This window comes from Eptesicus fuscus, chromosome 17 (genome assembly GCF_027574615.1).
Source record: "Eptesicus fuscus isolate TK198812 chromosome 17, DD_ASM_mEF_20220401, whole genome shotgun sequence".
NCBI classification, from domain to species: Eukaryota; Metazoa; Chordata; class Mammalia; order Chiroptera; family Vespertilionidae; genus Eptesicus; species Eptesicus fuscus.
In genome coordinates, this window is record NC_072489.1 from 21,861,794 (window position 1) to 21,880,142 (window position 18,349).

General features: G+C 37.5%; 1 protein-coding gene across 1 annotated transcript in view; it reads left to right on the forward strand.

The window, feature by feature from the left end:
- The window catches only part of CTNNA3 (catenin alpha 3), a 1,343,669-nt gene that overhangs the window by 706,784 nt on the left and 618,536 nt on the right, over positions 1-18,349 (forward strand). The window contains exons 8-9 of the mRNA XM_054728624.1: positions 5,319-5,399; positions 16,638-16,790. Coding sequence (XP_054584599.1) covers positions 5,319-5,399; positions 16,638-16,790 — 234 coding nt within the window. The remainder of the gene's footprint in view (positions 1-5,318; positions 5,400-16,637; positions 16,791-18,349) is intronic.

Sequence of the window (18,349 nt, forward strand, 5' to 3'; positions counted from 1 at the left end):
CATGGCCTTCCTAGTATAAATGTCATTTTTATTTGTACCATTTCAAATTTATATTATGAATATGTTTCCAACACATTTCAGTGGCTACTTATGCACGACATTGTACAATAAAAGTAACATTTTATTCTATAATTTTTTATTTTAGAGAACATGGCCCTTTCATAGAATATTAAAGTTAGAAAGAACTACAGGAAAGATGTGGGGCAAATCTTCATTTTTATGGGTGCGGAAGTTAACTTCCAGAAATGTCAAGGGATTTGTCAATGATTACCTTTATCCAGTCTTTTTTTTTTCTGTTACTCAACAAATAACCTTTGAGCTCCTATTATGTGCAAAGCCTGGTTGCTAGATACCATGCGGAATAAATTATATGTCAGAAGTTTCCCTCAAGGATAGTAGACTAGTGAGAGAAATGCACAAGGATAAGCAGTTAACCCCAGGACAAAGACTAATGAAGGGAGCCCTCCACAGGCCTTTCAAAAATCCTAAAACTGAAATCCTCACCCTCATTTTGACCTGGATTTCTCTCTGAAATGACCATCTCAGTTCCAAGTGCCATCATCTGTCTAGCCCATCATCACTGCTGGAAAGCTGGACACCAGCTTAGATTGTGCTCTTTTCTTCAACCCCCAGAACCTGCAGGTTATCATCCTATGTAGCTTAGTTATAAAGAGTTAAGACTGTCACTGCAATAATCGAACTCTTTTGCCTGTTTCTGTTCTTAATCTCCTCAGATATATTGTGCAGACTCCGGCCAGGTCAATGATTTGAAATAATGATTCGCCTGTGCTACTCATCTGCTTAACTTCTATGACTCCCAATTGCCTAAAGTCTCAACCTCATTTTTTAATATGGCAAAAATCTCCAACGTCTTGCCTCCCCTCATACTTTTTATACTAGTTACTAAATACTCCAGAAGGGCTTTTGCCATTGCTAAAGCTATCCCTGTCCCCCTAAAGTGGCCTTCTCTGTCTGCCTCTCTTGGCTGACTTCAACATATCCTTCAATACTCAATTGATACCTTGATCCTTAATGGGGGTGTGTGTGGCTGCTCCCACCGATCCATATGTTACCCTTGGAACCTCTACTGATTCTGTGTTTATGTCTGATTCTACCATTAGAGGTGTATTCTTCAAAGGCAGGCACTAGATCTAATGTATCATTGGTTCTTAGTATGGTGTCTGGCATATAGTAGATAATAAAGATTTCTTAAATAGATTGAACAGTTTATTGAACCAATGTTATAAAAGAAATATAAAAAATGTTTAGGAAGGTATCATAGAAGAGAATAGTGAATTCCAACTGAGAGGATAAAAAAAGACTCCATGTAAAATTTAGTAGTTGAGTCTTAAAAAAAAAAAGTCCATACTCCAAAAAGAAGACAAGAATGCAAAATGAGGTTTTCCCATGAGCACCATTCCTGAGTTGTTATTTTACTACCTAGAAAAGAAGGGACCCATTCTATTATTTCATTAATTATTGGTGAGAGAAATTGAGAGTAGATCATGTGCACTTTGATCACCATGATCAAGAGTTTGTTCTTAATTCCATCGACAATGGGAATAGAACAAAGGGCTTTAGAACAAAGAATGGTCATAATTAGACCTCATGTTTACTAGAGAGTAAACACCTTGGAGGGTTGGGGTTTTGTGTTTGTTTATTGCTATTTTATTCTCAAATAAAGTATGGCTTGTATAATGGTAGGGACTCATACAATTGAAATAAAAAAGATATATTTTAAAATAGTGCTATATAATCTTTCTAAGATGAGGGAAATGTTCTATATTTTTCCTGTACACATGTACACATGTGCCTAATGCTCACTTTAAATTAAGGACTGATGAATTGAATTTTTAATGAAACTTAGTTTTAATTAATTAAAATTTAAATTTAAATAGCCAAATGTGACTTAGTGGCTACCATTTTGGACAACATAGTATAGAAAGTTCTCCCCAACAGAGTCCCAACAGGAAACAGATGGAACACTCAAATTAGGATAATTCAAAGAAAGTTTATTTATAATTAGACTTTTTCTAAAGGTGTGGACAGCTTCAAGGGAACCATACAAGAGAGTGCAATTAACTGTAGCAGTGACATGAAAGCAATGGTGAGGCAGAATTGATGGAAAGACACAGAGTAAAGATTATAAGCCTCAATAACATTGGGACATTATTTATAATATGCAATAATAATTTTAATAAAATTTTATTGAATGAAGTTTATGCTCAAAACTGTTCTTTTTCATAAAATCTTTCCTGGCAGTTTATTTACTGATAAATAATGTGATTGCTTTCTCTATATAGTGCTGATCCATGCCATATTTTCTCAGCATCTTTCCCCCTGGCTTTCCACTGAATGCGGTACCTTTTCCATTAGCAGGGCTGTGCTGACTTAATGATGGCTCCTGTCAAGGCTTTCTTTAAGGAGCATCCTCTCTGATGAGTACTTGGGATGTAGAGAGGCTCTGTCTGTTATCTGTGTTGTGTCTCAATATCCTGCTCTTTCCATCCCTTACCTCAGCACATACAATTTACCTTCAGTCCTAGCTCATTGCTTGATGATTTGTTAAGGCTTTGAAAACAGAAGGAATGAGGGCTTTTAAGCAGGATGGGGCTATTTCTCCTTGCTTTATTTATTTTTATGCCATGCAAAAGGAATAAAAGCATACAATGGCTTGATGGAAGCCCAATAAATCTGGATAAATAGAGCAAGAACCCAATAAAAAAGCTGGAGGTGGAAAAGAAGAAAGATGGGGAGAAGGAGAGAGAGGAAGGGAAGAAAGAAGGAAGACTTTTTACTTCCTATAATGACAGGGACTGTTTATTATTACCTAGAGAACAAAATGCCTTTGACCCAATGAAACGTTTTAAACTAAGATGAAGCTCTGGGTAGAAATTAAGAAATCATCTTTATAGTCCACTTTGAATCTTTTCATGCTGTCACCTCCTGTTATTCTTTATTAAAGCTTGCATGCCACTGCTGCTCTCTCTGAGAAGGCTGGCATTTTGTAGTCGTTCTGATGAATCACATTGCAGAAGCTAGTGAGTTTTTATGGCCGACACAACAGAAGTCGCTCATATTATTCCTGATACCCTGTGTGTGTGTGTAGGGGGGGGTCTCTTTGTACCACTCCTGCCTCTTTTGTCTCTCCAATTTCATGAAGTGGAAAGAGACACAACCAAGAGCTAGAAGTGCATGGAACTGGAGAATAAGAGCTAAGTTCTTTAGGTGAAATTACCAAGTGTCTTATATACCATGGTGTATCTGTTTATGCCATGGCCTTGCATAGCCCTGCATTAGCTTTTCACGGTTTTCCACTGCTAGTATGGATAATTCTGGTTGGAGTTGGAAAGGTAGCCACACTTTTGTCTGAGTAAGTGTCACTGTTGCTCTTATTATTTCAACATCCAGAATTTTACTCATCTCCCTCTTTGTCTTCTTCCCTGTTTCTTCACTGGACACAATCTCCATCTTGCACACATTTCACACTTTCTTTCTAAAATAAAATGTGTTAAAGGACGTAGTAGTTCCCTACAGTGTCTCCCCCTAGGAGGCATCTGGAAATGTGTGGGGTCAAACTTTGGCTATCATAGTGCCTGGCAGTTACTGGTAGGTTTTGGTAGACAGGGGTGCATGGATGCCACACATCCTGCAGTGTATAGAGTGTGGCCTCAAATTATGGTGATTTTCCCTATCTTAAATATCAGTAACACTGTTGCTGAGAAAAATCTAGATGTAACTAAAGGTTTAGGTGGGTACCAGAAACCTCAGCCAATAGAGAATTTTAATTGTGCCTTGATAGGTAGACATTAAAGTCTCCTCCAGAATTTAGTAGGACACCTTCCTGGCTTATAGTAGGCCCTTAATAAAACTACGCTGTGTTTTGAATCAAGTTGTTCATTTACAAACTAGTCAATATCATTCAATAAGTCCTATACAAGTTACTGTCTGAAATAGAAAAAAAATACATTGCCAACATTACGATCCTAACAGTTTTGTAAGGGTAATGATTATGCACAGAAACAAAATGAGTATATTGGGAAATTTTCAAAATGCTATGGGAACAAGGACAGGTGAGAGTTTGCTTTTGAGTAGAGTGCTGGGAAGTCTTTGTTGAAACCAATGGAGAATAGGTAGGATTTTTTAGGGGGCTATTTGAAGAGACACTTGCAGAAGTCAAAGGTACATTATGTGAAAGAACATGGAAAAGAGACATAGAAAAATATTGGAGTATTATTACTATAAAGGGAAGAACTTAAGAATATGTGGTGAAAGATAAGACTAAAAAGATAGGTTAGGATAGAGTATAGATGGTCTTGAACTTCCTGTAAAGAGATCCTTCCACTTGGTGGTATGGATTTATGTATTGGAGGTAGGATATAGCATCCTGCCTAATGGTCTACACTTTGCCTCAATGTCCTTTCTGAAGTCCATGCTATAAACTCCATCAGTTATCAGCTGCTTAAACTTGCCTTCTTGATGTTCAAGGTCTCCTCTCAAAAGCCCTTTCAGTTTATTAATTTAAATAGTAGCAATTTTCTAGAGGTGAATCACATAGTAATTTTTCTCAATCTCTTTTATACAAGATATGGCTGAAGAAAGTATTATTAGATTCAATTTCGATTGTCTCCCACAAAAGTAATATGTAGAAAATACCAACCAAGGTGACTCTCCATGTACTTAATAGCCTGAAGATTTAGGTTAAGGATATAACATAGAGAATTGTTCTGCTTAAAGAACGAATAGGTATTGCACAAATTATCTTAAAGAGCCAAAAACGGCTTCCAGTTCTTAAGAACTTGAAACAGTTTGTTCTTGGAATATTGTCAGCTGAAATTGTGGTCAACTTCTGCAAATTGTATGAATTTGCACTGCATATTTTATTTAGTGTTTAGCAAAACTCCAGTATAGTTCTGCATAACTTACACAATACACCATGAAAATGACTTCAGAAACTCCCACAGAAGTTGACAATTTGGGCATCTAATGCTTTTAAGTTAATGGTGTGCTTAGCAGTTAAAAAGTTGATATGAAGATCAGTTTTGGGAAGTAATGCTCTGCCTACTGCCACAATGAATGAAACCCAAACATGTATCAGACCTATTACAGAAGCTTAAAGAAGAAAATAATGTGAGTTTTAATCACCGTTCTACTTAGTCTTATGTGAAGTGCTTATGAATCATATGCAATATCTTCGCGAGTTTTAAACCTATTCTTGAATTTTCAAGCTGTTATTTTCAGAAAATTTAGAAAGCAAATTGTTAAGCGCTAAAGAGTAATTTTATATCATTACTTATGTCATTTTTTCTCCCTTGCAGACTGGAAAAAAAGAGAGGAGTAATACCCTGAATATTGCAATAGACAACATGTGCAAGAAGACAAGAGACCTTCGAAGACAGGTAAGGAAGGAGAGGGACATGGAGACAGAAACACCATGCAAAATGAGCCCTTTTTCCATTGCTGGGATATTTATATCTTGTTTTGTTCTTTTAAAATTAATTTAGAACACAAAACAAGAACAATAAATATACCCATTCTGTGTTCACATACCTCAACTGTTTTTGTGACAAACATAATGGAGAAAAATGTGTGACTTATTAGTCAGAGTTACATTTGCATGCTGACTCTACTTTCATCAGCTGTGTGATCTTGGGGACAGATTTTATCTCTCGGAGCTGCTCTGAACCTATAAAATGGAATAAATAATACACAATAGGGCTGTGAGGATTAAATGAAATCCCTATCAGGGCCTTGTATATAGTCAGTTTTTAGAGAATGTTGGTGAATTGATCTATTACATTAGAAACTTAGTTTATTATTCACATGCTTACAGCAAACAGCTAGTCATTCAGACACCCTACCAGTTACTCCTTCCAGATCTTTTCAGGATGTGCCAAAAGTTAGTTTCTGTTTAAGTTAAGGCTACTTTTCAAACGTGGGTCATCAGGAGCCTAGGATTAGAAAGGATTTCATTCTATAATTGAGAAGTGCAGTATAATGCCACAAATTAATTTTTTTCTCCAGAAATATGAAGACTTTGCTATTTTTTTAGACACTTGCTTTCCATTTCTTTCCACTATTTAAAAACCAGAGTTCTTTTTTCATGCACAATGCTAAGTTGGTCACCATTAACTCATAAAAGAGGGCCAGAAGCTTTCCACCCTAAGCTTTTAATGCAATATATTATTGTAGTTTAATGGGAAGATTTAGTAAAATGACCTGAGCAATCTTTTAATCCAGAAATAGATTTGGAAAAGGAATAAATAGGGATCCCCAGCCAGTTAATATTAGCTGTGTAAAACACAATTTTGAAGCCTGGGAAAAATCCAAAATCTCAACTTTATGACCCTTAATGTGAATTCTATTTCTACTGTCAGCACTCAGAATTATGGATTGCAAGAGTTGGAAGAAACTTAGCGCAACCTGTCTTATGATGTAGATGAGAAAGCAAGCCAGTGTGGCCAGGTGATCTCTCTAAGGAGGAAGGGGCATTGCACCTACACCAGGTCAGGATCTACACTGGACTCGGGAACTGTTAACCCCAGAGCCATCCTCCCTGTTGGTTGCTTGGCTTCTATTTTCAGTCTTCTTTAGGATTTCTACCCCATCTGCTCGTCCTAAGACTTGGAAAAGTTGTTTCTAGGAGCTATCAGAAATTTTGTCTTTTATTCTTGTCTCATCCCTTTAAGCCTTCAATGAAGTCATGCACAAAGAGTTAATCTACATTTATTATCTCCAAAGCTTTGGAATAATTTTGTAATGTCAAGATAAAGCAATTCCTTGCATGTAGAGTGGTCAGATTTAGCAAATAAAAGCACAGAATGCCTAGATAAGTTTGAATTTCAGATTCACAACAAATATATTTTAGTATAAGTGTGTCCCAAATATTGCATGGGACACAATTACATAAAAAAATAGTTGTATTTATCTGAAATTCAAATTTAACCAGGAATCTTGTATTTTATCTTATAATCCTACTTGAATTTCTACCTCACTATTGTCAGTAAGATATAGAAAGAGCATGAGGGTTACTAACACAGACAGTCCTTGGGTTACGTTGGACTCGACGTACGTTGTTTCATGGTTACATTGCCATTTCCCATTTATTTATTAAAAAAATGCTCGTCATTTTGACGTATGTACATATGTGCTTTATGTTTTTTATTATTTATTTACCACAGGTAAAGGCCAGGAATTGTTACCTTTCTTTTAAATTTTTTTTTTACTGCGTCACTTCATTACTGCTGTGTATGTGCTGCATGTGAGTGACGTAGGTGCTTACGTAGGTGGGTTCCGACTTATGGCGAAAATGGTGTTACATTGCGCCATAGGAACGGATCCCCGATGTAACCCAAGGACCTACTGTAATCTTTCTCAGAGAAAGGAAATGTTCCTAGCTTGTAGAGAACTGCTGTGTTCCAGAGGTATGAAAATTTCTTGTGGTTTCACAGGTCAGCATCCTCATTGCTTTGGGTAAGTATTGCTGCTGAACAAACCACCACAAATGATAGCAACCATTTTATTACGTTCACGATTCCACAGCGTGGCTGGGGGTCAGCAAGGCCACTTCTGTGGTGTGTTTACTGTGGTCTCCCCTGCAGTGGAAGTCACATGGTGGCGGTGTCTGGGCTCAGAGCTGGGTATTTGAGGCCTCAGTGCCTCTTCTTTCCTCTTTCAGTGTAGTGTCTAATCGCCTAGGCCAGTGGTCGTCAAACTGCGGCTCGCGAGCCACATGCGGCTCTTTGGCCCCTTGAGTGTGGCTCTTCCACAAAATACCAGGTGTGAGCGCGCACATACAGTGCAATTGAAACTTCGTGCCCATGCGCAGAAGTCGGTTTTCGGCTCTCAAAAGAAATTTCAATTGTTGTACTGTTGATATTTGGCTCTGTTGACTAATGAGTTTGCCGACCACTGTCCTAGGCCTTCTTCTATGGCTTCTCCAGCAGGGTAACCTGGACTTCTTACATGATGTTTCAGTGCTCCAAGAAAGGCCTGGAAGCTACCAGGCCTTCTTAATGCCTGAGCTCCAAAGTCACTAGAATGTTGTTTCCTCCACATAATATAGGTTAAAATAGTCACCAACCCTGCCCCAGGTTAACAGGAGCAAGGGGAAGCAATATCTCTCATGGGAGAAGTGGCATGAGTACATAGGAAGGGGTGGGCTCATTGGGAGCTGTCTTTAGACACATCCATGGTCTTCAATGTCAGTGAGGTAGTTGCTATGATTCATTCTCAGTATCCTTATTTGCCCTCCCAGGACCTCACATTTTATCCTGATGTTTGGCTTCAGGCAAAAAATAAAAACGAGTTTAAACAGCAATCTGAGTCATCTCCACCTCTTCTTATTCTTGCAAAATTTATCCAGCAGTTTGGTTTAAGCATCTTAACTCTTTCACACAGGAAGGAGAAAGTTACCACCCTTGAAATGTTTTTATTTAGAATATTTAATGCCCATCTCTTGTTATAGTTGTGTTGGTTTTTAGTAAAAAATAAAACAGAATCCATCTTTCTGCCCATTCATCCTACTCCCCATGGCTTGTCAATCAGCAACACAGAAACGTTTTAACTTTGGTTCAAAGAATCATTGAATTTCCTCTGTGAGGAATGAGATCAATTGCTTAGACATATCCAGGGAGAAGCAAATTATACATTTTGGGGCAACAAGATGAAATGTCATAGGAGGTGACTTAGTGTTTATTTGTTTCAACCCTCTTGCTCTGTGACTTGAGAACAAAGACAAAAGTCCTTGGCATGGTGTTCTAGATTCTCTGTAATTTGGCTCCAACTTAATCCCCATAATTCTTAATGTTCTTTCCCCTTCCACTCACTTTCTCAGTTCTTCTTCCTCACCACAGCAGCACATTAACCTGTTCTCTGACTAAAAAGTCTCCTGACTTTTCACCAAGTTTTCCATCACCTTACTCCCCACCCCCAAATACACATGTGTATTTGCATCTATGGCTTATTCAACTTGGTGCCTTCCTGGCTCCCCCTGTTTCCCCTACCTAACCCCTAATCCACTGAGGAAGTTCAAGAGTAACATAAATACTATTTCTCCAATGAAACCTTTACATTTTTCACCAGCTGGAATTAACCTTTTTCTTCCCAGAGCACTCATAGGATGTGTTATTCTATTATAGTAGTGATCATATTTAGCCAGTATTTCTCTTCCCACTGAATTTTGAATCCTTAAAATGATAGTTAGGACATCTCTCATTTAATAAATGCTTTCCAAAGCTCTGTATCAACTGTAGTCCTTATGTTATTTATTTTTATCCCTAAAACAAGAAATAATGCCATAGTATATCTCTATTCCTCCAGTGAGTCAATTTGTAAACATCAACCAACTACCTGATAGAGCCAACATTTGAGCCCACATATATTCAACCTCAGCTCTAATTTATAAGTTCATCTTCAGAACTTCCAATGCCTAATACCCTGATTTTACTGCTATAAATTATTTTATTTGTTATCTATTTTACATGTTTTTATAATTTAAATATTATTCTTCCTTCAGTCTCCTTTCCCATTATTTATTTGAGAAATGCATACCTATTGAAATTCTTAATAGGGGAGGAAGATTTTTAAAACTTTATTTTCTTAAAATTTTAAAATAATGAATTTATTCCACATCTATTGTATTATTCAGAGTGAACCACACATTTAGTTTCATTAAAGGCAAATTAAAAATGTTATGTGTGTATATTGAGAAAAAACTTGTTTATTTCTTAAATGCCAAAGTAAGCACTTAAGATATACTACCTAATAAAAGGTTAATATGCAAATTGACCACACCTTCTCTACACCTAAGCCACACCCACCAGCCATGCCCATCAGCCAATCAGGGCGAGTATGCAAAAAAACCCAACCAAGATGGCTACAGCCACAGAGAGCAAGGTTTGCCAGGCAATGGAGGAAGCCAAGCTTTCCACCTGCCCTTGCTAGGCCTAAGCCTCCACTCAAGCTACAAAATTTCATTTATAGAAGTTAAACAAATCTTAACAGAAATGGTGGCAGCCATGGAGCTGGAGAGAGCAGGCCAGGGTTGTCCCTGGCAATGGAGAAAGCAAAGCTTTCCACACACCCTGGCCAGGCCCAGGCCTCTGCTTAAGGCTACAAAGTTTCAATTATAGAAGGTGAATTAACACCAACAGAAATGGCTGCCGGCCACGGAGCGAGCAGGAGGCTTGGCTCCACTCCAGGCTACAAGGTTTCAATTGTAGAAGGTAAATTGCAGATACCAGGGCCTCCTCTTGGGTCACCAGGGGGCGTGGCTGGCCTGCAAACCACCACAGGCCCCTTGCTCAGGCCGCCCCATGCCCCAAGGGAACCCCCATCCTGATCCAGGACACCCTTCAGGGCAAACCAGCTGGCCCCCACCCATGCACCAGGCCTCTATGCTATCTAATAAAAGAGTGATATGCAGATTGACCATCATTCCAACACACAAGATGGCTGCCCCTATGTGGTCAAAGATCCTGCCCCCATGTGGACACAAGATGGCCACCACAAGATGGGGGAGGGCAGGGGAGGGAAGTTGGGAGGCACCAGGCCTGCAAGGGAGGGCAGTTGAGAGGGACCCAGGCCTGCAAGGGAGAGAAGTTGGAGGCGATCAACCCTGCAGGAGAGGGCAGTTAGGGGTGACCAGGCCGGCAAAGGAGGGAAGTTGGGGGCAAACAGGCTGGCAGGGGAACAGTTAGGCATCAATCAGGCTGGCAGCGGAGTGGTTAGGGGGTGATCAGGCTGGCAGGCAGAAGCAGTTAGGGGCAATCAGGAAGGCAGGCAGGTAAGCAGTTGGGAGCCAGCAGTCCTGGATTGTGAGAGGGATGTCAGACTGCCCGTTTAGGCCCCATCCCTCCAGGGGTCCCAGATTGGAGAGGGTACAGGCTGGGCTGAGGGACACCCCCCCTCTCTGTGCACGAATTTCGTGCAACGGGCCTCTAGTGTCAAATAAGACAGAATTCTGGTAAAAAGAAAAAAACAAACAAAATTATAACTTGATCAATTCTTTAGTTGCTGAATTGCTAAATTGCTATATTCATCTCTTCTTCATGTTGGTAGTACCAGTGCCACACCCAGAAACAAATGTGTAGGATTTATACCTCCTTCTCATCATTCTCATCATCAAATAATATTAAGTATCCATTAAGTACAAGTCCCATTAAATTGACGCAATATGTATATGCTGAATTAATTGTTAGGTAATTTAGTTCCTATTAGTCAATTGAGTTTTGAAAGTTATATTTTACTATTTGATTTAAAATTAAAATGCCATTAATATGCACAAATATAAATTGTCCTAGTTCCCTAAGGATGATTCTTTTCTAAAATACTTTCTCTTCTTTCCTCTGTCCCTGACAGTTTCATTCTCTCTGTTCCCTCATTTGGTGGTGGAGGGCAGTGTGGGGCTGGGCTTTCTTACAGTTTTCTCATACAGCTTTCACTTTGGGGTTTCGATTGTAGAGAAATATATTATTTTTTATTTGAGATCCCAAACCACTTACATCAGTGGGAGATAGAAAAATTGATGTCTCAAATCCTTTTATTAAATTGTAGTGAGAAAGATGGAAAGCCCCTCAGTTTGGTTTTGTGCCTGACATATTTCATACAGGTATTTATTAAAAAATACATATACCTTTAACTCCTGTTGGCCTCCCACTAACTTCAAATTTTAGTTTTGCAGCTTGTAAGGTTTTCTCATTTCTACATTGGCATGTTGGATTCTTCTTTAAAGATTTTGTGTATCACCTAAGTGAAAGGAATGAGTTATTCCATTAGACAGCAAAATAATATGGAAATAAATAAGATAGAGCCGCCTAGGTGTTTATATAGATATAAATGACAGTGTAATTTATGTGAAAAATATCCCATATGAATATGTTAGAACATAAAAGAAAATTACTTAGCATAGCATTCAAGGCCTTCATGTCTTATCCCTAATATGTGTTTCTAGTTCCATTTTATAATAATTCCTCTTTCACAGTCACCATAATCCAAGGGCAGAATCAAACCCAGTGGTGTGCAAAGCAGAAGTGGAAAAGTGTGATTGTCAATGGGTAGTTTATGTAAAACATTGGAGTCTGTTACTTGGTATGTAACCAAACAACATCAGTACCAGATAAACATGTCAATTTTATATTGAATTCTTCTGAGACTGGGGCCTTACTACAGGCAGTTTATTTGGGAAGTGAAACCAAGAAGCAATTCTATGAGACCATGAAGTGTAAGAACAGGTAGGGAAGGAGGAAAGGATATGCTATTGAGGTTGCCACTATAGACAACAGGAGCTTAAGGACCACTGAGAAGGCATATAATGCCTTCCAGAATTGCCTGTCCAATGGAGGGAGGCTGGAATTTTATCCAGCAGCTCCCTTCCCAGTTGATTGAAGATTGCTCCCAGTGGTGTTGACTCCTCAGAACTTCTAGCCCATTTGTACTTGGGCTGAGAATCTTACAGACTTGGAGCAGGCCCTGAGAAAGAACAACAGAGAGAAGCATGGAATGCACTCAAGGTGGGATATCTTCAGAGGACTTGGATCTGTTCCCCACAGCAAGAGCTGAAATCAGAGACAGGTCGAGAGGATGAGATGTAAAGCAGCAAACGCCTCTCATGTAGTCCATAATCATAGCTATGAATGTGATGCTACTAGTAAATGATCAGGAATCAGCAAGATAGACAATACAGGGAGAAAATTATGGTTTGGTTGCATTAATTGTACTGTTTATTATTTGCATGGTGTAAGATGCTCTCAAAACAAAAAATATTTTCCTGCCTGCTAACTGTGTGCTACCTCTTAAAGGCATCATCATTCATGTCTAGCACAAGTCACCAATTTCTGTCCATTTTATTTTTATATTTTATTCTTTTTTTCTTAATGTGTGTGTGTGTGTGTGTGTGTGTGTTTGCCTAAAGTTCTTTCCATTACCTTTATTGTACTCAATGAGATCTTATTTCAAACCTCAATCTACCACTATGTCCTAGCAACACTAAGTACTTGTGATACTCTTAGGGATCCTTCTATTTTCTTTGCTTATTATAGTCTCTGTTCCTAGACTGTTGTATTTCCTACTTCCTATTCAGCTTTGAAAATGGGATACATGTAGTTCATATAAAGCCTTGTTCACTATGACAATCAATGTACATTTTCTCATTCATTTTTTTAAAGGTACTCATCAAACTCTTTGTGCATTTCTAATTCCCTAATAGCTACCCTGTCTTTTTCACCCCGACATTCCTCAGGTTGCCTAGAAGGGTGCCTTGCCCTTAGGCAGCTCAAAATGCATTTGTTAATTTGAATGAATGTACAATTATGGAACAGAAGATTTATTGAGCTCATTATATTTGACATTATATTATGTCAGATAATTTTAGCCTATTTTCTAACAGAATTTTGAAGACATTGGCATAGAATTATTTGGAAGCTCATTTTCCAGTCTTAGTCTTGTCCTACTGAACATAATACCACACATACGTGGTACATCTTTTCTCATTTAATGTGTTATGTAGTTAGCAACATGCCTTACAAAATGCAAAAAAAAAAAATTGCTTCTAATTTGGTTTATTTTTTTAAAAAAATAATTTAGCCAAAGAGTTCATTTATTTATTCTGTAATTAACAGTAAATTGGCTGTACCTTGAGTCTCACCTTTGTAATATATTTTAACACTTGTGTATGGAATAAAGGATTGATTTAATATCTAGGAAAATATAGTTGAAACCTTAAAAAATAAAAAAAAGAACAGGGGGTAAAGACCATTAAAATTAAGGTAAGACAAAAGGTAGTATCACACAGGGGAAAGGAACAGACCATAGCAAATGTATGCAGCACTGGAAGAAGATTGCTATAATTATTTAAGTGTTTACAAAAATTGGCACAATGTGCCACAATTGTTATTCTCCATCTCCCTAGATTTTTTGTATGATGATAGATCAAAATGTATTGTTTTTAAAGCACAAGAGGACAATTTGACTTTCTGTGTATAGTAGTAGATGGGAAAAACATCAAAGTCTTTTATATGAGAAACAATCCCTCTTTAAAACTGTCTTGATATAGTTGATACCAAGTCTTGCTTCTTCATGTCCCAAATTACTAAAAATACATTTATTCTCGTTTGTCTCCCATTTATTCTTCAAATTATAGCAAAAGGACTCCTGCTCCAACTTTTCCAGGATTATGCTCACTAAGTTTTCAGCAGGAACCTGTTAGTGGTCCAATCCAATAGACAAGTCTTGGTTATTTTCATTTAACTTATCTTTAAAATTAGATTTGGAAACCCATTATCTTCTTGAAATCTCCTTGCTGCCAGTCTCCTAGTTAGTTTCCTTTATTATAATATTTAATGACTCACTTTTCCACTGGATTATAAAGAAACATGCAATTCCACCTTGACATTTTTCACAACCTTGCTCTTGGTATAAATCTAAAGAATGGTGTTCAGTATATCTGTTGAATTGAATCAAATAGAAAAGAAGATTCAACAAGTTCATAATGTGGATATTATAATTGTGTTTGATACAATAAGTTTATCTGAAGGGCACTGACACAGAGATTTATTTGAAAGTTTCTCCTTTATATGTTCTTTGGTTAGGCCATGGACACAAACAGAGTAGTGATGGCCAGGGGGAGGAGGAGGGTCTGGGTGGAGGTGGGGAAAGGGTTTGAGGATTGTGGACATCCGTAAGAGTGTCAACAATAAATTTTTAAAAAGTTTCTCCTTTAGTTTTTTGGCCATTTGCTCTCATCATCCCAGTCTCTTTTTTTAGGTTTTACTCTTGCATCTGCATGACTCCCATAAATGGTACTATTTATTTTTTTTAAATATATTTTTATTGATTTCAGAGAAGAAAAGAGAGGGAGAGAAAGATAGAAACATCAATGATGAGAGAAAATCATTGATCGGCTGCCTCCTGCTGGGAATCAAGCCTGCAACCCAAGCATGTGCCCTGTCTGGGAATCGAACCACTTGTGCCCTCCTGGTCCATAGGTGGACGCTCAACCACTGAGCCACACCAGCTGGGCAAATGTTATGATTTCCTATGATTTTATTTTCTGACATCTTCTCACTGTGAGTGTCTCTCTCTCTGATCCTGTCCACCTCCTTGGCTTAAATTGCCTCCCATATGTTTGATGGCTTTCAGTTGCCTACCTGTAGTGCTGATTTTTTTGCTCTCCTCTATATGTCCTGGTTACAAATGAAAGAAGAAAAGGATGAAGGGGAGAAATTGTCACTTAAAACGGTTTCCCTTCTGAGAAATTCCTTCTACTTTTATGTATCTGGAACTAGTACTACTCGTAGTTCCCAGTTCGAGTGCTAACTTATGATTTCTTGCCTGACTTCCTCGGTTCACTCTTTATGGAGGTCAAATACATTGGCCATTCACTCTGTTTGCCTTGTAACCCCTTAGTACTCTACACCCTGCCCTAGTAAGTGCTCAGTAAATATTAATTAGTTGTCATTAGTGATTTGCCTTTCTGCATACTAAATAGAAGTGTTCCTACAGCCTTTGTGAAATTGTTGGTAGCCAGAAAATTTCACAGTTCTGAGCAAGGTCAACTATCTTAGGCAGAGGTATTTTTCTCTCAGAAATCTATAATTATTATGGATTCATTTTTCTAAATGAAAGAGAGAATATACTTTTTAATGTAGCTACATCATTCAACCCTTTTAAAGTGTATTATTATCTCTCATGTAATCCAAAACTAGGTTAAGTGTCTATTGGTTTAAAAAAATACCCTAAAATATAATTTTCACAAAAGGCAAATTACAAATTTCCTGTTTAATAGCTATTCACTTCTATGTTTTATTGTATAGAGATTATTAATGTAAATGAGGAGGTGATCAAAAAACTCTGGGGCCATTCATAGTCATTGAAATTGTTAATGAAACATTTCATGATGTTGTTATCCTTAAGCCTTCAATATTATATAAATTCCATTTATTAATTTTCTAACACAATTTTAAATTTCTGGAACTATCTGCTGAGTACAGTAATTGCCATTGATTGTCATTTATAAGCTTATACATAATCTAATTTAAAGGAACTAATTGTAGCAGAATGTTACACTTGTTTAATAATTTAAGGTGTGAGGGCAAGAACAATTAATGCAAATGAAGAAAATTGGACATCACACTCATTTATTATTCTCCTTGCTCTATTAATCTATTATCAACTGGCATAATCGGTGATCTAACTTGGTTTAATTACCATGAAGTCTACAATTTAGCTAATCAAAATTTATCAGTTTCTCCAACAAGGTAGAAAACATTTCATAATTTTGTAATTATGAAAATACATGATGTACAATGTTGTTTGTACATGTGCATAAACATTATAATAGGTCAATTTCTTGAAGAAAAAAATGAACTATTATCACTTATAATCTGACTTCTGGGATAAATACAACTAAAGGAAAAATTAGTGACTTTTGAGAGCAAGAGAGCTATTGCTCAATGATATTTTCTCCAATATATGGCTTGTTTTAGCTTTGTAAGTGACATACATACACAGTCATAAACATGACCTTCGGGATTGTGCAAAAAATATATAAAATTTTGTAGCTACTGAGATTGTAAACCTACAAAATAACCTGAACTATTTCCTGATTTTTAAAACATGGATTTTCTGTTTCTTCTCAGCTCCGTAAGGCTATTATAGATCATGTGTCAGACTCCTTTCTGGATACGACAGTCCCACTTTTGGTTCTCATCGAAGCTGCCAAGAATGGTCGGGAAAAGGAAATAAAAGAATATGCTGCGATATTTCGTGAACACACCAACAGGCTTGTAGAAGTAAGTGTGTTAGAATTTTAATTACTCTATGTATGGGGGAATGAGGCCTTCATTCCTCATTTACAATCAAATTATACTTAAATAATGTCTGAGAACTTTTATTACCAATGAAGCACAGTTGGGCCAAGGGAATATAGAGGTATATATGTCAAGCTGTATAACCATTCCCCATTGGCTGGGAAAAGGAGCAATTTATTTAGAAAGAGCTATGAAACTATAATCAATATTTTTAAATGACTGTTTTTTTTTTCAGAGCTACACAAATAAGTTTGTTAAATGCAGATACTTTGTTCTATCCTTACAAATATTTTTCCATTATAACTTGAAAGTATCAAATATTCTATCTCATGCTAATTTTTTCTACCGTATTTTCGTGGCTGTATTACTCCTTCAGCTTTTCAAATAATATCCCACTGTATAATGTGACTATAGAACAAGAATGTAGGATTTATAGGGGTAGAGAGTTCCAGAGTAATTAAGTATAGTTTATTGGACTGGTCCATGTCTTAGTTGGAGCAAGAGGAGATGATAAAACTTAATTCCTCCTACTTATAAACTGAAAACGTTGAGATGCTCCATGATTTGGGAGACAGGGTGGCATATTGTTCCAGGAGCCATGAAGGGCTAGGTGATTCCCAGGAGACACATCATGGAACCTATTGTATTATGGGCATCAGAATGCAGTCACAGTAATGTGACAGTGTTCACAGGGCTGGGGACCAGTGGCAGGAAGGGAGAAATGTGATTGACCACATCCATATACCAGAAAGAGAGACTGCTGGTGCCCATCAGTATGACTGTATCAATTGTTAAGGCTAGTATCCATTGTCATTGTCAGTGCCCATGCCATACTGGTTATTAAAGATTTAGACGGTCCTGAACTGGCTATGAACACAGGTGTAATATGTGTTTGGGGGCCCAAATTGTTTGTAAACCTTATGTTAGAAATAGTCACCATCTGGATTAGAATCACAGCTTTCGATATAGCATATACTAATATGTAGGGCTTTACCAACCTCTTTAATGTGGGTCTACTGGAAAGGGAGTTTCTAATGTGGCTAGCACTTATACTATAAGCTCTCTGAATCCCAGTCTTCACATCTCAAAAATGAAAGGAATTGATAAATAGATTGCTAAGAACACATCAGGCCTAAATCTCCACCTTCAATTTTGACATGTCCTTTGAACTTGTCAAGAATTCCATGAAACAGGGCAAGGTTACAATTCTCCTCGGCCTTATATGGAAATAAAGGTACAAAATCCAAACCAAGTTAATTAGAGTCGGAGCTGATTTCCAGGTTTGCAATTTTTAACTAATTAGTTCAATTACTTATCATTTACCTGATTTTATTTATTCCTTCTTATCTTCATTCCTCCAATATTTATTAACTATTTCAACAGGAAAGTGTTCAAAGTAAGAGAGCAGCACAGAGGGAGCAGGTGGTGAAAGGGACCCAACTGAGTGTAGCCCCCCAAGATTTTAAAAGTTTTGACTAAAAATCTGTTCTCCAAGATGAGGGCATAAAAGCAACTTTTTGGTGAAATATTCTGAAAGTAAG